This window comes from Drosophila takahashii, chromosome 2L, assembly GCF_030179915.1.
Source record: "Drosophila takahashii strain IR98-3 E-12201 chromosome 2L, DtakHiC1v2, whole genome shotgun sequence".
Classification (NCBI taxonomy): Eukaryota; Metazoa; Arthropoda; class Insecta; order Diptera; family Drosophilidae; genus Drosophila; species Drosophila takahashii.
Window position 1 is genome coordinate 20,204,023 of NC_091678.1, and position 23,158 is coordinate 20,227,180.

The 23,158-nt window shown below is 39.6% G+C and overlaps 1 protein-coding gene across 1 annotated transcript; it reads left to right on the plus strand.

Moving 5' to 3' along the window:
- Positions 1-1,398: 1,398 nt before the first annotated feature.
- Positions 1,399-21,980, plus strand: dsf (nuclear receptor dissatisfaction). Its single transcript, XM_017141847.3, has 5 exons — positions 1,399-1,671; positions 5,606-5,689; positions 5,747-5,908; positions 19,350-20,665; positions 21,398-21,980. Exons 1-5 carry the CDS (start codon positions 1,662-1,664, stop codon positions 21,878-21,880), a joined length of 2,055 nt encoding a protein of 684 aa, XP_016997336.2. The 5' UTR covers positions 1,399-1,661; the 3' UTR covers positions 21,881-21,980.
- The last annotated feature ends 1,178 nt before the right edge of the window (positions 21,981-23,158 follow it).

Consider the following 23,158-nt stretch of genomic DNA (forward strand, 5'->3'; position numbering starts at 1 on the left):
ATAACACCAATGATAAAGGCGCGATATCATATTAATCCTGACTCGCTTGCACCTATTTAAACTCACAGAAATGAAAAATTGTCACAATAAATTGGGGCTAAAAATTGAATGTGTCATCTGAGCCTTATAAAAAATATTCTCAGAACGACAAAATAAAATTAGCAAATACTATTTTTAAATTATTGGAAATAACCGAGATATTTAAAAAATTTTTTAAATATACTGCTTAATTCAATTTTAATTTATTTGCAATCTTCGAATTTCGTCCCTTTTAGTGTTATTTTGGGAAATTTAGAAAGCTAAAAATACAATCTGATTGAGAACTTATCCTGCAGGAACTAATTTACACAAAGTAATTCACAGAAACCCTTCCGTTCATGTGCAAGATCAAACTCAAGTGACTCGAACTGTTAAATGTACCCTAACTGTAGCGCCCTTCCGTCGGAAGAGGTCCTGACTTTAGAACTAATAATCCGACAGCCTACAAGCGACGGATTCCACCAAACAAAGAGCAAAAAATATGTAGAAAAAACGAGAGAAGCCAGGAGAGTTCAGCATCTCTGCCGACCAAGGATATTTGCCAAGCACGGGAGCAGGATAACGGAAGGATGGCGAGCGAAAAGGCAAGCTGTGGGAGCAGGACAGCTCGCAGCACATACCAATACAACGTCGCAGTCGTTCCACATCTAGCTTTTCGTCATTCTTGACATTTTGTGGTGAATTGTCGAAAGCCACAGGATATGTGCGGCAGTGTGCGTGCGGAGCGAGCGTCACTGCGCTTGTGTGGGTGTGTGGGTGTGTGCGTGTGTGGGTGGGATGGTGGACTGGTGGGCTGGTTGGGAAAAAAACAAAAATGGTGGACGGCAGGAAGTCCCCTCATTTGCTGTAATCGCATCATCGCAGGGGCACTGAAAAAAGGGCGTTTTCCGGTTGGTTACCCGGCACTCCTCGCTCTCCTCCCTCGACTCTCTTTCTCTCTTTTCCAGGACTCAACTGTGCTCAGTAGAGTGGGTGGGTGGGTGGATGGTCGGTCCACTATCAAGGGATGAAATGTAACATTTGGTAGCTTTTCGTAAATTTTCGACTTTCGTTTGGTTTTTTTTTTTCTGTTTGTTTTTGTTCGTTTTGCTTTTTCCCGGCTCTCGGTTTTACGTTCTCGCTTTTCTCTGCTTTTCATTCTCCCATCTCAGCTGTGTTTTTCGCTTTTCCGTTTGTGGCTTTGGCGAAGGGGCGGTGGGTGAGTGGGTGGTTACTGCCTTTGGCTTGGCTCGCCCTCCTGTCAAATTGACTGCAAAAAAGGACCTCTCCTTGGCAGCTTCACTTTCGTAATTGGCGGTCTGTTCGCTGCTGGCTCTGCCAGCCTTAGCTTCCCGTTTCATTCGCAGTTGGTCCGTCAGCCCAGGCGATCCGTTTTCGCAATCGCAATCGCATTTGCGTCCGCAGCAGGTTTCATACTTTAGATTCCAGCGGCAGCAAATCGCGTCGGCATCTGAACGTCTTAAAATCATTACCCCGAATTGCAAGTGACTTTGTGCTCCGGTGATCCCAATAAATCATCAAATAGTCAAACACTATTTTACACAAATTTAAAGTGCGCTGTGTAGAACGTATATCTAAGCAAACTGGATACATTAGGGTTCAAATATTTCCACCAACGGAAAATGGGCACAGGTAAAGGAATGCGTCGGAATTTTTGATTGGGCTACCGACGGCAATTTGCATTATGCATCTGTGCATAATTACACTTCTTTCTGAAAATCATTTAAAGAGCTCCAAACAACAATAACCTGATTAAACCTACAAAAAGACTTATTTCTTACCAATATTTGCAGCGCGGCATATTTACTTTTACTTTACAATAAATATTACTTAAGTTATGTTCAAGCACTTTGATAGTATTTTCCAGCAGTAATGAAAGTATGTGCAGTCTGTCATGTTCATATAACTTGCAATTCGGCACGCTGCACGAAAATGCATTAAGTTATTTACCTCGTGAAGAGTTTTCTTTGTTTGATATCAGAAGTTTTTAAAAAGCTTTTTGTATCGAGTTGTTAACCATATTTTCGCAATTGCAGGAGTGAAAAATTAGCCTTTTTCTATTTATTTCCCGCCAAGCTAATCAAAATTTAAAACAATTAAAAATCAAACATTTTTTAGCTCAAAAAAAATCCCAAAATCGAATCAAATATTCATAAATATACTTTCACCATAATTTCTTCTTGAAGAGAATAACAAGGAGACCGCTTTATTCGGGTGCCCCGACTATCAGATACCATGTGCTCAGCAAAAGGGGAGTGCGAGAGAGATGAGATATGAAACTTTGATTGTGCATAACTTTTTAGTAAATGATTTGTACAATTTTGAATAAGTACATGGGTATTGATGATCGAATCAAACCTTCAGTTACACTTTAACAAAATTTTTAAAAATGCGGGCGCTTGTACGATTTTAGCGTTGAAGGGTTTTGTGGGTGTAAAAGAAAAAAACATGTTCTAGGTATAGGTAATCGTAAAATGTGTATGAAGCATTTTTACCATGCGCCGATCCACGGAGGGTGATATGGGTAATATATCACCCCCAATCGGATGAAAAATTAAAGGAATGTTGGTATTCAAAAAGAATGAAACAATAAAATTGTTCTGATATAACCGCCTACAACAAAATCCTAGATCGGCCACTGATTTTTAATCTCTATCTTTAAAAATGTGGTTGCCAGAGCAAAGAGTTCAAATTTTTTTATTGCTCAAAACTTTTTATAAATTGGTCCGATTAAAAAATTTTAGGTGTCTGGTTTTGATATGACTAACGTAGAAGCCTTTTAATTTTGCTCCTTTCTTTATTGTGTTGCATTTTTAATTTGAATGAAGTTTTTTTACAAATACCATGGATTTTAAAGATATTAAAAAATTATTTTTGTTAAATGCATTTCTTTGCGCATAGCCTCAAATTGCTGCTTTTCTCATTACTAAATATCTTAACACGTAAATAAGGCGCTGAGTACAGAAATTTTTCACATATTAGCATTTAAATGGGATAAATTACCAACAGATTAAAATACATTTAAATTTCTTATTTTGGCAGGTAATATTTATTTTTATTAGGCTATAATATAAAAATCTTTTCTTCCTTTGTCATTGAAGAATCATTAAAGTTAACATACTCCTATAAGTTTTATAAAGATTGTATCGTGAGAGGTTTAAATTATCTGCTTCCGGACCAGATGTTGTTTTATTTATAGCTTTCTACCTCCATTCTATTTCGTAAGGTCATTTTAATTTTTAAAAACCATTTTCTGAAGCTCTCACGCCGATAATGCAACCTCTCACGTTTTTCCCACACCCTACAAGCGTTTTGCCTATCCAAACATGTCCGAGATTTCCATAAAAATTCAGAAAGCATATTGTAAATGGTTAATATAAAGACATAACCCACTCACGGGAACTAACAAAAAAGGGGACTCTAAAGTAGCAAGTGGCATAAATAAACAGAAATATGTAAAATCAACAATACCAAAATTTAAAAAAGAAAACAACGGGCTGAAAAAGGTCCGTTGCCGAAGGTGTCAATGGGCCTTCAGATTCCGATTCCGATGCAACCCCAGAAAAGGGCGGGATACGTCCGTCCACTCGAGAGGTGTTAACACGCTGCGGACAATTGCCGATCCGCAGGGTGTGAAAATTGGCAACACGCGCCAACCGAACTCCCACCGAAAACCAAAACCGAGCGAACTCTACCAGAGACAATATGTCAAATGTCACAGGACAAAGAACCACAACAAAGGGCGAGCGTTTTATTTTGACAAGTGCCGAGTGTTGAACTTAATTTGCGAAGCGTGCCAGTCAAAGGGATGCCCTCCTTTTCACACACACACACAGGCTGAGGGAGCGTGCGGGCCATTTTCACAAGCTAATCCGCGACAAACACACTCGAAGCAGCGCCACAAAGTAGGCAACTTCTCTTGGGCGTGACTCACTGGTTTTGCGCTCAGGGTTTCGGCGAGCTCCGAGGTCGTGGGCTTAGCGCTTAATAAAAGTTAAATATACGAATGATTATATGCATTTATTTGCAAAAGTTCCTGGTAGAGGAATCTGTTTAACTAGAAGGAACCAAATCTATTGTAACGTAGGTGATAGTGAAGTGAAGTTTCATTTCATTTATTTCTTTATATCCCAACGCTACAAGTAAAAACTAATATTTATTACGTTAGTCACATCGGATTGAGTGGAAATTGGCAACACGTGCCAACCAAAGTCCCACCAAAAGTAAAAATAAATATTTTCAAAGTTCCGCAAACAAATATTATAGAAATATTTCTAATGTTTCCAAATAAATATTAAAGATTTTATTTAACACTTGAAATTGAAGCAAATATATTGCCTCTAACTTTGATGAATTTTTCCAACATTGAGGTCCTTTTTCTTAAAATCCTTTCGTCGGGGCTTTTTTTGGAGAACGCAGTTCATATTGTAAATTCGAAGCGAACTTAAATTTATATTTATATAAATCGGCAGTGAAGCAAATTTTTCAAAATCAGGCCGAATAATTTTTTGAGTGTAATTTTAATTATCAGCTTCTAAGAAAGTTGCCATCAATAGAATGACCTATACAAATTTGCAATACTTCCAAATTATTGACCATTTTGTAACTAAGTACTGCTTCATCAATTCACAAAAAAAAATTATATTTTTTTATCAAATATTTATAAGGCTTAATTCAATCAAATAAAAACACCTCTTAACGAGGTAAAAAACTAGTGACGATCGCACCTTCAACATACAAAAGTTCTGATATCAACATTTGTGACGAAAAATTATTACACTCGTCATTAAATACACTTTCTAATATTTTCTCATTCGGCCCGCCCTAGCATACTATTTTAGCCTTTTTACCTTCATAGGCATTTTCTATTGAAGCGTGCCGAATGAGAAAATCTTAGAAAGTCTATTTAATGACGAGTGTAATAATTTTTCGTCACAAATGGCTTTCCGAATTTTAGCTATTTATAGCTGTTTTTCCGCTAAACTAGCGGGTTTTTCCAAAAGTGGTAGAACAAAAGTTTTTTATATCGATGTGATGAACGTCATATCAAATTTTCGGAACTTAAAAAACATATTTTGGACAAACTGACAAACTGACAAACAGAATTCAATTTTCATTTTGGGAAGAAGAAGAAAATCGTATTTTGGCTATAACTTTTGAACGGAGAGTCGGATTTTACCATATGACCCCTCATTCGACGGGTATTTTCAATAGAAATACAACTAATACATTGCGAGGGGGCTTTTATCCCCACCGGCCCCAACAGCTCGAAATTTTCACTTTTTCACTTTCACCTCTCTCTCTCCCAAACCAATTGATTTTCTTGTGGTCTTGGTATGCAATCCTTTAAGTTTTTGCAATACCTTTCGATTGGTGTATTACTCATTACGATCGGACTATCACAGCAGATTTTCAATTTTGCGGCTATATAATAGTAGTCGCCTTCGCACACTCTCCTGGTGCGCTTCGTCACTACATGGACTGCCGTCCATAGTGATCTATAAAATTAAAGATAAGTGTTATTTACCGATTTCAAAGCTACTATATTTCTCTGTACAATTTTTAGCGGGCGATCGCCTGTTGGATATTCCCTGCAAAGTGTGTGGCGATCGTAGCTCCGGAAAGCACTATGGAATCTACAGCTGCGATGGTGAGTCCCTGAGACGGTTAAATTAATAACAGTGTAAGCCTAGCTAATTCCTTTCAGGCTGCTCGGGCTTTTTCAAGCGGAGCATCCATCGAAATCGGATTTACACCTGTAAGGCCACCGGCGATCTCAAGGGTCGGTGTCCTGTGGACAAGACCCATCGTAACCAATGTCGCGCGTGTCGCCTGGCCAAGTGTTTTCAATCGGCCATGAACAAGGATGGTGAGTAAAACCATGTCATTATCATCATACCATTCCCTGTAGGACCGCCAATCTCCGCAGTTTTGTCCTGGCCCACAAGTATTGTTTTGCATTCTAAATACACTTAATTATGCAGCAAATTAGCTCGACAAGTCTGTTTACGTCAAGGTTTTTGGGCATAAATTACATTAAACTCGGAAACCGAAATGCCGACGGCTTTCTCCTTCCCTACATTTGTGGCCAGACTCTGAAAAACACCATTTGAATTTTGGCTGAATTTGTCATTAAGCTGATTATAAATTATGCGAGCCCCAATCCTGTGGTCGTGCCTCGGGGGCGAAACACTTAATGGGGAAAGTGTTGAATCTGATTTTTGTAAGCTACACCAAACAAAATTCCTAGGCTAGTTATGATTTAGAAAAAACAGAAAGGTAGCTGAATTCTTAGTATTTGGGTAGTTAAAATTACCAAAATCCAGAAAAAAGTTATTATTTTACTCAGATAATTAGAATACTTATAAAGCACATTTAATTTACAGAACTACAAAATTTTAATCGGCGATAGCCATTACGTGTGTGTCAAATTTGATCATTTTTTAAACGTGCTTGCCTTCAAAAAAGAAAATAATAAATACAAATAAGTTTTTCTAAACAACAATTTTTAAATTAATTTTTAGACTAATCAATTTAATTTAAGATAACTATACTTTTTCGTTCATTATCTTTATAATTTCTAAAAACCTTTGAAAAGATAATAAAAAATATTTTTACTTGGGCTTGTTTTTGAACGAATCCGTTAATTTCATTAGTAAAAAATAACAGAAGTTCAATCTGGCATTACAGAAGTTCCTTGAAACTTAAAAGGTCGATACCTTCTATTACATAAATTTGAAAGTTTCTCTTAAAATAACCAAAGCACACAAATTAAAAAAAGAAAAGGAATATTTGTAATTCTACAAGCTAGCAACCAAATAGCCAAATTTGAATATCAAACATTAAACCCCCTTCCAGCCGGTAAGCGGTAGTCGGATAGCCATAACCAAACCGAATACACAGCTCAATGCAACAATGCTAGCTTTAAAGCTCTTAAGCCAACTTAAATGTAGCATAAAAACACATAATAGCGTCGAACATTCTTGGTATCAACTGTCGTTGGGGTGGCGGACTTTGGCCGACTACATCCAGGAGCCAAACCCATTTCATGGGTGCCGGTTCGTATTCGGTATTCAGTGTTCAGTATTCAGAAGCTACCATTGATGGGTTCACTGCACAGAAGAGCCGGGACAGAAACAGCGTGAGAATCGTTGCAGATTTTCTCACACGCAAAGGCCACTCTTCTGGGGTGGAGGACTCAGGCGTGAGGGTCGATTGACAATGTGCACTTAATAGCGGATTACACGCATTATCCGTTCGCTGAAAATGCGACTAAAATGTATTGACACTCAAGTGATGATGCCCAAAGCTCGAACTTAGACGTCAGTCAACCCAAGGACTTTCGCAGCGATGGTGGCTTGTGGACCAAAGTGATGGGGCGGATTGAAAGAGAAGGGTCCGTATTGCGCTAGCCACCACCCAAATGAAAAATAGAGCACCCCTCAAAAAGCGCAACTGGAAAAGTAACAACAAGATGAAACTACAGCGGTAGAAACCGATAAAGGACAAAATTATATAATAATATCTTTTTTTTTATTTTTTTTTTAAATTAAAATTATAACTGAATGCTTATCACGAAGAATATCAAAAATATCATTGAATATTTAAGTGCTAGCAAAAACAATAAAAAAAACTTTAGAGATATAGCTGAAAACAAATTTTTTTTTTTAACTTTTTTCAAAATACATTTTTTAAACTAATCAATGGTTTATGAACAGTTTAAAAAGAAAGAATTAAAGTCAACAGATGTTATCCTAAAAAACTTTCGCCGTATTTTGAGATTGTGTTAGCCTTCTTAGTTTCATGACTGTTTCAAAGGTTTTTCATAGCGATACAAGACGAAGTTTTCGTTTTTGGAACCGTCCCCACTAAAGTCACCGAAAAAGTCCGGGATCCTGAGGAACATCACAACAATGGCAGGGATATGAGCAGGCTGCGATATGTACATACATGTTCCTCACATTCCTGGCGATATTTTCTTAGTTTGCCGCTACAAAGCCTCATGTTGGGCTGCCTTTTTGGGGTTTTTCTTGGCTGGTTCCGTAAATAAACAACAAACACACATGGACGCCAAACAATTCACACATCTTCCGCAAACCCCACACCACACTTTCCCACCCACCCCACATGAAGCCCAGAAAAATGCTCCGCCCTAACGCCATTGTAGTATCCCCAGACAAAATGCTTTTGTTGTTTAGAGCAGAAAGCAAAAAAGCCACAAAAATCGTTCAAGGCACGTTTGTGTAACATTTTTGTGAGTTCTGGTTAGGTGGGGTCATGCGAGTAGTAAAGTTGTTGGGGGTCGCTGGAGCCGATGGCAGTGGTGGGATTTCGAGGATTGGAATGAGTTCCTGCTGCGGTTTGCCGTTCTTAGTTTTCTAAGTCTCCCTTTGCTGTTTAGGTGATTTTTTGATTGCGATTCCGAAGCGCAAATAAAGTTAATGGCAAAGGTGATGAAACTTCGGAGTTCTTTAAGATGTAATTTATATAGTAAAAGAAAATTTAATACCATAATTTTAGTAGTGTGGTTCTGTAAGCTTGTTGAACTAGATGTTAACTTATTTAAAAATAAATATTTAACATAAAAACAATTTGCAATCAGAAAACTGATTTGCAGATATAAGAATCAAATAAAAACACCTCTTAACGAGGTAAAAAACTAGTGACGACCGCACCTTCAACATACAAAAGTTCTGATATCAACATTTGTGACGAAAAATTATTACACTCGTCATTAAATAGACTTTCTAATATTTTCTTATTCGGCCCGCCCTAGCAAACTATTCCAGCCTTTTTCCCTTTACAGGCATTTTCTATTGCAGCGTGACGAATGAGAAAAGATTAGAAAGTCTATTTAATGACGAGTGTAATAATTTTTCGTCACAAATGTTGATATCAGAACTTTTGTATGTTGAAGGTGCGGTCGTCACTAGTTTTTTACCTCGTTAAGAGGTGTTTTTATTTGATATCAGAAGTTTTTGTTTGTTTACATTTGCTATCATAATTTTTAAACTATTGTATTTTAACAAATTAAGTTAAAAAGGCGTTGAAGTATTTCAAAATACCTTTTAAACGAGGTATAGCACATGTCTGTACCTTTAGTAGTGTAGAACTTACAAACTAACGAAATTTAGCTATTTTTAGCTTTTTCCCGCTAAAGTAGCGGCTTTTTCCAAAAGTCGTAGAACAAAAGATTCCTATATGGAACTCTTAAGTGCAAATTTACTGATTCCATGACCCTAAAATACAGTTCGGATACCCTCCCACAAAATTCAATACTCAGGGAGCGTTAATTGTTCGAGCTGGCAAAAGTGGCTATTTTCGTATAAAAATAACTTTTAAACGTGACTTTTTACAGTAATGTGTTATATACCAAAATTTAAGGAATCTCAAGGGCTATACAGTTTAAGGTTTTAAAGAAAATCGTTAGAGCCGTTTTTGAGAAAAATAAAAAAAAGCTAAAAAAAAAGTTTTAAAAAATTGTCTTTTGTTCATATTTTTTTAATTATTACATTTACACAAATTGCATATAGAAGGCGTTTATAGCTTTTAAAAATACCTTTCAAACGAGATGCAGCACAAGTCTGTAGCTTTAGTAGTATATAAGTTACGGATTTCCGAATTTTAGCTATTTATAGCTGTTTTCCCGCTAAACTAGCGAGTTTTTCCAAAAGTGGTAGAACAAAAGTTTTTCATATCGATGTGATGAACGTCATATCAAATTTTCAAAACTTAAAAAACATGTTTTGGACAAACTGACAAACTGACAAACTGACAAACTGACAAACTGACAAACTGACATACTGACAAACTGACAAACTGACAAACTGACAAACAGAATTAAATTTTCATTTTGGGAAGACGAGGGAAATCTTATTTTGGCTATAACTTTTGAACGGAGCGTCGGATTTTGACAAATGACCCCTCATTCGACGGGTATTTTCAAAAGGAATACAACTAAAACATTTCGAGGGGGCATTTATCCCCACCGGCCCCAACAGCTCCAAATTTCGAAATTTTCACTTTTTCACTTTCACCGCTCTCTCACCCAAGCCAATTAATTTTCTTAGAGTCTTGGTATGCAATCCTGTTAGTTTTCGCAATACCTTTCGATAGGTGTATCATTCATTATAATCGGACCATCACAGTAGATTTTCATTTCTTCGTGTATATATAGTAGTCGCCTTCGCACACTCTCCTGGTGCGCTTCGTCACTACATGGACTGCCGTCCATAGTGATATTAGAATGATACTTTTTGTTGAAAAATAAAATACCTATCTAAATATATCTATCTAAGCGAATCGATTTAGTATTAAAATGTTAGTGCAAGGTCTATGAAAAGATAATTTTGTTCCAATCATTTACCGTCTGATCGTCGCCTTAGACATGAATACCTAAATAGGTTGAAGGTTACTTCAAAAACAGATTGAATCACCCCTCGTTCCTCTCCAACAAAGTGGCATTTTGACAGTTTTCAGCTGACCAATCAGCACGCCACCGCACTTTAGAGCTGACAAATAAGTTATTATGGGAAAATATGACAGGCGTCGCACATTTCGCTGTCAAAGCTTTCTGAACCCAAAATTGCTGCCCCATCCTTTGCCGCTGACAGCATTACAAATGTTGGCTACTTTGTATGCTAATATCCTGGGGAGGACACGAATCGGAGAATGGAGAAAAAAATAAAAGGAGACGACGAGAGCGCTCCTTACAAATTATGTTGCCACTTGTCACATTTAATGGTATTTGCATTTGTATACACCAAAGTGTCAGCATCATCAACACGCATACCTTCTCCTTCCCTAAACCCCCGACGGTTTTTTACTTTCTTTTTCTTTGCCAATATTTACGCGGCGATTTAAGCGGATTTCTCATTTTGAGTGATTTGTGTCGCTTCTCGAATCCCATTCTTAGAGGACGCTTTTCAGTTGAGGACTGCCAAGTGGGGGTGTGATATCGATGGGGTCATTATTCCCCTGGGTGTGTGATGAGCCGAAAAGTGATACGTAATGATGCTTATAATGGCCAAGAAAAATGTGTAAATATTCGAAATGGAGACATTTAACAATGAAAATTATAAATTGTGTTTCTGGCTTCAAGGAAATTACACTTATTGTCCTTGTACTTTTTTTAACGTTATTGTTATTTAAATAAAATCACTTTCTTAATTTGTTTGGGATATTGTAGTTTTAAAAGTGGAAATTACAACAAGAGAGAACCCTATTGTCGAGTACCTCGACTAACAGATACCCGTTACTTAGACAAAGAACGTGGGAGTGAGATAGAGATATGCATGCAGCAAAACGACTGCTTGCACTGTTTGAAATCCATTATTTGCTCATAACTTTTTAATTAATGGTCCGATTTAAAAAATTTCTTCTACATTTCGATTGGTATTCATAAACACAACAAATTTAATTTATAGGTATTCGAAATATTTAAAGATATGTGCGTATTGTAATCGTGGAAACGAATGTAACATGTAGAAAATGTTTCCGATTCGACTTTCTGTCCGTCCGTAGAAACGTCGAGAGCTTGAAAAATACATACAAGTACTTTAAAAAATTTGGAATACGTAAATTTCATCAATACTACAGCTCAATTTATTATTTTTCTTTGATCTCTATTACAAGGTTTAATGTGCATCGGAATCCATTCATCTCAGCTTGAGTCGATGTGTACTAACTTTAACTTTAGCGCTTAACAAAGGCAACTTTCTCCGCCTGCGTTTCTGCCAAGGATTAGGCAAGGCAAGACGATAGGAACAGAGACAAACAGAAGAAACAGTCCCAAGTGGACGAACGAAGACCTTTCCAAGATTCAGCCAAGTGAAAACCCATTGAAAGGGACTGCAAAATGGAAGTGCTCGTAGTTTCTGTTGGTGTTGTGTTAGACTCGCACCTAGGAATTTACTTTGTACAAGTATCTTGTCGCATACTTCTGGGCTCTTAAGCCCTTTTGTCAACAGACTGTGGTTCCCCAGCCTGGCTTCGTTTTCGGGCCAAGTCTGTGGGACTAGCCTCGTTTTCCTCACGCTGCCAATGTAAATTTTTGTTGTTGTTGATGTCTATTCCGGAGACGACTTTTTGGCGCTGGCGCAAAAGGCAGTCTCGGCTAATTTCATGACCACATTTTAACGTATTGATTTTTGCTGATGTGCATGCCGTCTATATATAGGAATACATATATATGTATGGATATTTATTGTGTAGCTTTTAAGCCGCCCGGTTCGTATGAGCTATCGTTGAATACCCCACCATATTACGTATACGCAATTTCATTTACACATGGCTGCAGGGCACAAAAAGCCATGGCTGAGAGACACGCCCACACATGCACATTCACACGCACACACACGTGTGTGCCGGGTGTTTTACTTAATTGACATTATAGCCTACTACGATATGTGCATACACTTTCGCCAGAGACTGTGCGACATGTAAATGCGCCTGGCTTGTTGCACATGTCATGGACATGAAACCCCTCACATATGACCCACCGCCCATGCCCAAACCCCCCTGAAAACACACACACACGATTGCCTGCATTGCAGTGTGCGTGGGTGAGTCAAACGTGTCAGTGTCAACATTAAAAGCGGATTTAAAATCACTTACCCACTGGGCGAGCGCAACTCGAGTGAGAGTCAGAGGCGTAAAAGCCGTTGGCCTCATCATGTTCGGAGCCACTTTCCGCTTCGAAAGGGGATCCAAGGGACGGCAGTGCATCCCTACCTACGGAGTTTACATTTATTGAAATGAAATGCGAAAGGATTGTTCGATCCGAAAGGATTTGTAATGAATATCAACTGTTTTTACTGATATGAAACTATGATCGATTTGATGTTATTTGGTATAAATTTGACTTGATATGCTCGCAATGTAAACAACAATTTTTAAGACCATTTTCTCGTCCGCCTGTTTAATTTCAGGGAAACTTTAAACTCTGATTTCTCATACGATTTCAAGGACTTAACCGTACTTTAAATTTAAAAAAACTTTTAACATTCTCCCTCCGACTCATGTAACTTTAAACACTATTCCGCTCTATATAAGACCCAATTTGGCTTATTGCTCTCTTTTTCGAAGTCAGAGAATTCCCGAGAGAGAGAAATTGGTATTACATGATAAAAACGATCTGCGTATAAATACCAGACATTTAGAATGAGCATATCGACTTGATCCCTTTTTTATACCCTTGCAGAGGGTATTATGATTTCAGTCAGAAGTTTGCAACGCAGTGAAGGAGACGTTTCCGACCACATAAAGTATATATATTCTTGATCAGCATCACAAGACGAGTCGATCTAGCCATGTCCGTCTGTCCGTCTGTCCTTTTGTCCGTCTGTCCGTCTGTCTGTTTCTACGCTATCGGGCTGTTGAGCTATCGGGATGAAACTTTCCCAAAAGTCTTCTTTCTATTGCAGGTAGTATATATGTCGGAACCGACCGGATCGGACAACTATATCTTATAGCTCCCATAGAAACGATCGGAAAAAAAAACGTTAAAAAATTCTAGCTTCGGTGTTTTTTCAAGTATTACCTTCTACTCTTGGGAATATTATTTTTTGTATATTTCTGAATTTCGAATTAAATATTTTAAAAATCGGATCACTATATCATATAGCTGCCATAGGAACGGTCGAAAAATTAAATGGAAATTAAATGGAAAACAAATTATATCTTTGTTGATTTTTATTACATTCTCTTCTACTCTGGGATATGACTATTTTTAATTATTTCCGAATTTCGATTTTAATTTTAAAAAGATCGAACTACTATATCATATAGCTGCCATAGAAACGATCGAAAAATTAATGTAAAATAATAGGAAATTTAACATTTTTGCGATTTGTAAATTAATAGGAAAAATCTGCAAGGGTATATAAGCTTCGGCTGGCCGAAGCTAGCTTTCTTTCTTGTTTTTGTGTGACTTACGATTTAAGTGCAATAACAAATAAAAGCGCACATAAATCCATCTTTGGTCAAGACAAATTTATTATGTTCAAAATAGAGGTTGTTAAAGTCAGTTAAATTATTTTGTATTTGAAATGACAAAGCCAGCCATCGAGTAAATTAAGCTTTACACCTTAAAATTATGATGAGAATGACTAATCAAAAATTGAAAATGCAAATATTCAATTACAATCCTTTGTGACGAAGGCACGTTTAACATTAAAAACCTAGGAAGTTAAAATTTCACACTTTCATTGCTACACTCATAGAAATTTTTACCCTAAATCGCCCTAAAAAACTGACTTTTCGCCCGTGGATTTAGAAAATCGCCCATAAATCGTATCCGCTGGCGATACGCCCGTGTATTTAGAAAAATTTTCTAAAAAATCCCGAGGGAAATTTGGTTTAATTTAGGGTGATTTTTCTTGAAATAAGAAATATTTTCCTGTTTTTAGGGTGATTTGCCCTAATTTTAAGGTGTATTTTTCTAAAATTAAGGGCGAATTTTCTGTTTTTATAGGCAAATGCCCTAAAAAATTAGACAAATTAAAAAAAATCGTGTTTGAGCATGCTTAACTGAATTTGGGAAGCATGTTTTTTTTTAATCGTCTATATTCTGGGAACTGGGACTGCTTTAATTAAACAACACCGGCGGAGGACACCGTTTCATATTATTGTATTGGTGTGTAGTTTATATGGGAGCCGGGTTAAGAGGGGGGCCCGATCTATACAGCACAGCCGTTAGAACTGAAAAATCATGTTTGTAAATGAATTAGGGAAATAAATATGAGGAGAAAAAACAACTTACTTTTTTTGGCCATGGCGAGAATCGAACCCACGACATCTCGGTTTAGAGTCTAACGTCCTACCGCTGCACCACAGACCCATCGCGCAAGACGACGAACAAACTCTGCACACATCTTATTTTCTTGAGGTCTACGTTATAATATGACTAAAGGCAACTAAACCGTATATTTTTTTCCTGACGACTGTGACAATTAGTCCCGTTTTCTTGCCCGCAAACACAAAGAATGCTTTTAACTCAGAACTCCCATACGTTTTTAAGGTTTAAAGACTACTTTAATTTAAAATTCGGACGAAAAAATGTCCTCAGTATTATAATGTTTACAAAAAAAAAAAAAAAAATAAAAATCAAGTTGAATCACACAGGGTTCGAACCCAAAACCCCACGACCTTAGTCCTTATATAGCAAAGTTGAAAGCGCAAGTGATTAGACCGCTGGGCTACCGAATTTCACACTTTTGGAGTGATTTTTAAGGCGAATCGCCCTTGTATTTAGAAAAATTTTAGAAAAAAAATTAGGGCAATTCGCCGTTGGATTTAGAAAAGGTCAAAACGAAGCAAATCGAAAAAAATCGCCCTAAATATTAGAAAAATAGAAAAATTAACCCTAAAAATATTTTTTTATGGTCACCTGCCTTAAATTTATGGCAAATTTGTCGTGAAAATAGAAAATTTTTCTCAGTTCAAAGGCGAAAAATTTTTTAGGGCGATTTTCTAAAATGTAGAAAATTATTTTTATGAGTGTATTTCGCTGGAATAAATCCTATTGAAATTAATATGAATATATTATTCTGATTCTGTACATGTTTACTTGATAACAATGTATTTAATTCTCATGAATATGAAATCTAATTAACACTTGACTTATAAACTCTTACGAAAATCAAGGAGTTCCCCCTTAACCCCCCAAACTCACAACCTCTTCCTCCTCTGTAGATATTAACACCTGGAAAATCTCTCAGGCTTCTCTGAAATGTGGTACAAAAAGTTACGCCCGCTGGCGAAAATAGCGAGCGAAAAAAATTACAATCTACAAATCTAATTAGCAACTCATTACGAGGATCGCATCCCTGAGCCAAATACTCCCCCGCCGGTCGGCGGAACAAATGGACAAAGGAGAAGCATAGCAAACATATTGACCGATTTGCTGAAGTTAATCAATTAATTAGGGTAGAGAGCACAGGGAAGCGGACCAGGAGTTCCGTGAAAGCAAAAACAATTATGTCAAAATACATGCATGGGGATGGGATGGAGATGGGTTCATGGGGAGGAAGGACCTGGCCAAGGGAGGCGCAGACAAAGGCGAAAGTGTCCGGATGCCAGAATGGGCAAGGAAAAACGCGGCGGAAAAATTAATGATAAGTGGCAGTGGAAAAGCGAGCTGCCACGCAGCTGTTAGGTTCACACAGGGAGACACGACCACGGCGACTTCACGACGATACCGCACGCAAAATCCCAAATGATGGTCATCATCATCGGGTTCGAGAGCAGTTACCAACGTGGCCGGGACGAAGGATGCGGATACCCGGCCGCCCATAAGCTGAAAAGCGCAACGCGTGCCCCAGAAATCGAAATAAATAAATCGGTAAACGGTAATGAGCAGCTCCTCCCCGCTTTACATGCGGGGCCATCGCCATCCGCAGATAATGTCGTAATCAAAATTCACCAAAAAGGAATATATCAAAATGCGATTGTTTGGCAGGCAAATTAAAAGTAAATAAGGCAACGTTCGCAAATTGTGAGAGGGGGAGCGACAGCCGTAAAACTCAAGCCGAATCCGAAACCGAAAATAAAATAAAAAGATATATAAACCGTGAAATTAGGAAAACACTTGAAGTGATTCGATGTGCCCCGAGACGATGTAAGCAGGGGTGTTTGCGTAGACCCAGCACCCTGATTCGGTCGGGGGTTGCAAGGACTAGCAGCGAAGTGCTTAATAGTCCATAATGGCCACATTATGTCGGCTCAGGCAATTCGAGTACTCAGTCAGCCACGCAATTGTCAGGCCAACAATGGAGGAAGAATTGAGCAATTGTCAAGTAGTTATCTGCGGCGAGGGCGATCCATATCCATGAATAAATAGCTTCGGAATAGGCATATTTACAATGGACCATTCTAATTATACGATCACAATGCGTAGGTAATAAAATGAACGAATATTGTTTCTGTAAATATAACTTTATGAGGACTGTCTTAAAAAAGAAAGAACGCAATGTTAATCTTTTAAGCAAGATATGTGATATGCTGGACTTGGGCACGAGGTTTTAGTCCTCATTTCTTTTGTTTACGATTAAATGATAATGGTGAAATAGTCTAAAAGTTTATATATAGTGTATTTATTAAATGAACAAGATATCTAAAAAGTAATAAATGACATTACATTTGTATCGATATGCCAATATGTCAGTAGAAGTCAGTACGATTTCAAAACCTGGGTAACTGTAATATTTAGGTTAATCAAAATCTTTTGTTTTTTAAAAAGCAAATGCAAATAAATATACAAACTTTCTCAATTCGAGTTACATGAGTGTGAGACACATTAAAAATTCGAACTAATTGTTTCCTACATTTCGAGCGAATCAAATTGAGGTGCCCGCATATCGTCAAAATGTATACCACCTAATATCAAAGCGATAATCGTTTTTTGTTGATCATATGGCATTTATATAAATTTATAACATTTATATAAATTTTAAAAACATTTTTTTGGTCAAAGAGACCTGACTACAAAAAAGATTCTATTTTAAGGCTTTTCCCGGGTACAAGGAGTGCCGAATATTATTCCCCCCACGACTATTCATTAGCCGAATAATCCTAAATCAAGTAAGCTTTTTCGAAACGCCCGCAGATATTTTCCGGATTCGTACAGAAGGCAGACACGACTTGTGCATTTTCCATTTTCATAACTTTGCAGGAAGTAAATCCTTACTTTTTTACTCATCAACTTACTTTTGTGCTTTTGCCTTCGGTTGCCTTCCAAGCAAAGTTTATTTCAAGAAAAAATGGCATCGTCTCAAAGGAAGATAGAATGCTGGAATCAAGAAGGATGTGAAAAAGTACAAATATTTAAAGTTTTCCTGCCAAGGCAGCTAATTTTGTTGCCTTTTTCACGCGTTCCCATGTTTGAAGACGGCGGGAGAGAAGGAGGGTTTCGGAGTCACAGCCAAAGGGTTAACTTGAAGTTTGAGTTCCGCAGGGGGTATTTTCAACTTTCTTTCGTATTTTTCGCATTTTGCTGAACCACAATTTTTAAGTCCCGCTGGAAATTGGGACCCAAAGTTTGTTAAACCCGCAGCATAAAAATTTGATGAGTTTGGCATTTTCTTTAATTGAAATTTGTGATCTTTTAAAAGCTTTGAGACTTTTTCCCGCTCTAGGTGGCAACGTTTTTTCTAGTTTGATTAAACATGGAGCGGGAAAAGCTAAAGTTGGGGTCTCAAGTGCCCTCAAGTGACTGTAGTCATTTTACAGGGAGACGCACTCACATATGCGATTAGCTGGGGATTAAAATGTCACCCCTTTTGCGCCACGTCATGCAATCTACAAGACTCGCAGCGCAGCTATAGATACATTTAATTACAAACAAATAAAAGTCATGACAGCCACACACATGTGCCTGTGCCCGAGCTACTCAACCCCCATTTTTCCGCTCAGGTTTAGCTCGAGGCATATGCAACAGTTCTCACGCCCGAGGACAGTTCATCTATCCTATCCTATTCGCTACTCAGTATCCTTACGGCTCGTATCTTTGCATCTCTAATAATCGGTTTATTATTTCTTCCCTCCTGTCCCTCACTTCTGACCCAAATCGGGAAAAGCCCAACCTTTGGGACCGCACCACAAAACCTTTCCCGAAAACTTTCAAAAGGGAAAGAAACGGGAGATGAGAAGAAAGCCAGGCGGGAGTATCTTTGAAATTAACTTTATTTATTTAACTACTTAGAGGCAGATTATCGCAATTACACACTTCAAATGATTTTATGCAAACCAGATTGCTCCCATAGATTCAAAGGGCACACAAATGATTTAAAAATTCGACTAAGCCGTAGTTTGTAAAGAATATATGGTTTTCTATTGTTATATCAGCGTGGATATTATCATTTGGCTGCTTTTTTAAGTTCTGGTTTAATCAGAATAGCAATAAAAAGGTAATAACCAACAAATAAATACATGGTATGGAAAAATTAAAAAAAGTATAAAGTGAGTTGGGACGTTTCTAAAATTTTTGAGTAGTTTTATGGTGACACTTGGAAGTTTCCCAATTTACAGAACATTTTTTTCAATCTAGCCTGTTTTGGCACTTTTCCAAAAACGTCCTTCATCGATCAGGTTTTAAACATATCTTTTATAAAGTTTTTCGTGTTTTTATATCTAGAGAGTATAAAAATGAATTATTTTGAACAAAATCATAATCTTTAGGCGCTAATTTAATCATAAATTTGGGAGATCTTTTTATGCTTTGTCCCAGTTCCCTTAGATATAATCAGATGTTTAACTACTCATGCTTTTCTAAATGTTTTCCTTAGTCAAAACTCCTTCTTTCTATCCCCCAGCTGTGCAGCACGAGCGCGGTCCGAGGAAACCGAAGCTGCATCCGCAACTGCACCACCACCACCACCATGCCGCAGCCGCCGCCGCTGCAGCCCACCATGCAGCGGCCGCCCACCACCACCACCATCATCACCACCATGCCCACGCCCACGCAGCGGCGGCCCATCATGCGGCGGCTGCAGCAGCGGCTGCTGCGGGTCTGCACCACCACCACCACGGTGGCCACCTGCCCGTCTCCCTGGTCACCAATGTCTCGGCCTCGTTCAACTACACGCAGCACATCTCCACGCATCCGCCCGCTGGTGCGGCACCACCCAGTGGCTTCCAGGGCCCCGCTCCACCAGCTGGCCACTTGCACCACGCAGCGGGAGGACATCAGCATGCCACGGCCTTCCACCATCCGGTGGGTCATCCGGGTTTGCCGGCTCCACATGGCGGGGTGGTCAACGCACCGAGCGGTAACTCCAGCAGCGGCGGTGCTGGACCCTCGCTGACCTTCCCGCCGCACCTGCTGCACCACAACCTGATCGCCGAGGCGGCCAGCAAGCTGCCGGGGATCACGGCCACCGCCGTGGCGGCCGTCGTCTCCTCCACCACCACGCCCTACGCTCCTCCGACGGCCCAGGCCTCTTCGCCCAGCAGCAACCACAACCACAACTACTCCTCCCCGTCGCCCAGCAACTCCATTCAGTCCATCTCGAGCATTGGATCGCGCAGCGTGGGAGGAGGGGAGGAGGGTCTGAGCCTGGGCAGCGAGAGTCCGCGGGTGAATGTGGAAACGGAGACACCGTCGCCCTCCGCCTCACCGCCCCTCAGTGCCGGCAGCATTTCGCCGGCTCCCACGCTGACCACCTCCTCGGGATCCCCGCAGCCAAGGCAGACTTCCCTGCACAGCCTTAGTGAGGCCACCACGCCACCCAGTCACGCCTCCCTGATGATCCGCAACAATAATAATAATAACAACAATAATAATGGGGAGCACAAGCAGGCTAGCTACACATCCGGATCTCCGACGCCCACCACGCCCACGCCCCCACCGCCCCAGAGATCAGGTGGTGGCGCCTCATGCCCCACGGCGACGAGCTCCAATGGCTTCCTGGAGCTGCTGCTCAGTCCGGACAAGTGCCAGGAGCTCATCCAGTACCAGGTGCAGCACAACACGCTGCTCTTCCCCCAGCAGCTGCTGGACTCGCGGCTGCTCTCCTGGGAGATGCTGCAGGAGACGACGGCGCGACTGCTCTTCATGGCGGTGCGCTGGGTCAAGTGCCTCATGCCCTTCCAGACCCTGTCCAAGAACGACCAGCACCTGCTGCTCCAGGTAAGGATTTCTATCTACCCATTTTACACGCACTGTTGCTGTTGAACTTGCTATGGTCAAGGGCCTCGACTAACTGATACCCTTCACTCTGCAGACGGGCGCCGCCAGCGGGTGGAAAAGGTACCACTGACCATGGAAGGCTTTTGTAACCTAGTTACTCATATACCCAAAAAAAAAATCGATATGAAACGTAGATCGATTTTACATTATTTAAGATTAATTTTAATTTGACATGCGGCCAGGTAAATTGGATCTGGTCGAAAAGGGTATTTCACGTAAAAACGATATGGGTTTTGAATGACCTGCAATTTATATGGCCATATCGATTTTACGGGAACATACTTTTTTTGTGTATAACTTTGGATATAATAGAGCGATAGGCAAGATTTTCGTCATGTAGATTCATAATGACAAATAGAACCAATTTCAATTTACATCGTATCAAAACCTTTTAATTTGTAATGTGCATCAGAGAATTTTCTAATTAAATATATTTACCTTACGTGGTACATAATTTTCAAAAAAATATAGTATTCCCTTTTAGTACGGGTTTAACTAATTAACTTCCTTCGAAATTTCGAACAAAAATCCAACAATCCGGATCTTTTAAAATTATTTAGAACATCTAAATTTAAAACCCAACCGATCCTAATAAAGACACATAAAAACATATTTAAAATGTGAAATTTCCGTGACACATTAATTCATATGTAATGAACCCCTTTCTTCTAGGAATCCTGGAAGGAGCTCTTCCTGCTCAACCTGGCGCAGTGGACTATTCCCCTGGACCTCACGCCCATCCTGGAGTCGCCACTGATCCGGGAGCGAGTGCTGCAGGACGAGGCCACGCAGACGGAGATGAAGACGATCCAGGAGATCCTGTGCCGCTTCCGGCAGATCACTCCCGACGGCAGCGAGGTGGGCTGCATGAAGGCCATCGCCCTGTTCGCCCCGGAGACAGCGGGTTTGTGCGACGTCCAGCCGGTGGAGATGCTGCAGGACCAGGCGCAGTGCATCCTCTCGGACCACGTGCGTCTGCGCTACCCACGCCAGGCGACCCGCTTCGGGAGGCTTCTGCTCCTCCTCCCCTCGCTCCGGACCATCCGAGCGGCCACCATCGAGGCGCTCTTCTTCAAGGAGACCATCGGAAATGTGCCCATTGCGCGGCTCCTGCGCGACATGTACACCATGGAGCCGGCCCAGGTGGACAAGTGAATGGGTGGCCACACGAAATGTAATCAAATCGATTTCGTAGGATCTAAACACCTGCAAAAATATTTGTATTCCAATGCGACCCGAAAAGTATTCAGATTCATACGCAGGGGGGGAAATTGGGCAGCTGCAGATGCGACAATTCGCAGGGCGCCATGTAATAGATGGGGGTACTACAGTACTACGTACATATGTACACCCCAAAAAAACCACGCTACTCCATTGGCGCTGCTACTCACACCTTGATTTATCGCCAGCAATGCGTCGCGCTCTCTCTTTACTTTCGTTTCATTTTCTAACATTTTTATTCTTATTTTATTTCATCTTTTTTCACGGATTTTTCTTTTTGACTGCCTGGGCGGCTTTATTTATCTTTCATTCGACGTTTTGTCGTCGCTTTTCTAAAAATTCCCCATGTTATTTCAACCTGGCAAGGACCTCCATTCGCAATCCCATTCCCTTGGCCTTACTTACAAATCACTCCCCATCCTGCAATACCGTTGTCGCACAAATTTTTACCTTTTTCGCGCTTTGGCTTTGAAAGTACCCTTTAATAGGGCAAATAAGATTGGTATAGACCTCTCTTGAAAACCGTTACTTTTTAGAAATGCCGTCTAGAATCCCATAGCTTAAAAAAAGAGGTTCTGTACTTCTTAAGTTTAATTGTTACAAATTTAATACATTTTTGTAAAATATATTTCGGAGACTTTTCCTACTTTTTGTACTTACCACAGGGTATTAAAAATCGTCTCTGAAAGCCTGCCCACTATTACATTCGTGATTTAATATGACTCCCCTTTACTCCCGTGCTTTTTTCAATACCTTCCTCCCGCTATTTCCCAGTCTTCCTTTTGGGGTACCATTCCGAAAAACGCGTTTAGAAATCGTGAAAATGAAAAAACAACTTTGCCGCAGGTCAAGCGACCAATTTATGTTGCATGTTATGCCTCACTGTTACTGTTGGCTCGTTGGTTGCCTCTCTGGCTTGATGTTTCAGTTAGTTTTATGAAATGCATACCCACCCACATCACATATATAAAACTGTATCGATGTTTCTGGACATGCAGGCCAAACGCTTTATAATGCATTTTTTCACATTGATACTCGTAAAGCGACAAGAACATAAAGTTAGGTATAGCGAAAATAAAACATTATTAAATATAAATAAATGTAAAACGATGATGGATGAATAACCAACTAAGGCCAAACTAAATACATTGAAATATAATACAAAAAATCGTTATTTCTTTATTTGGATTGTTGTTAAATGAAGAACAATAT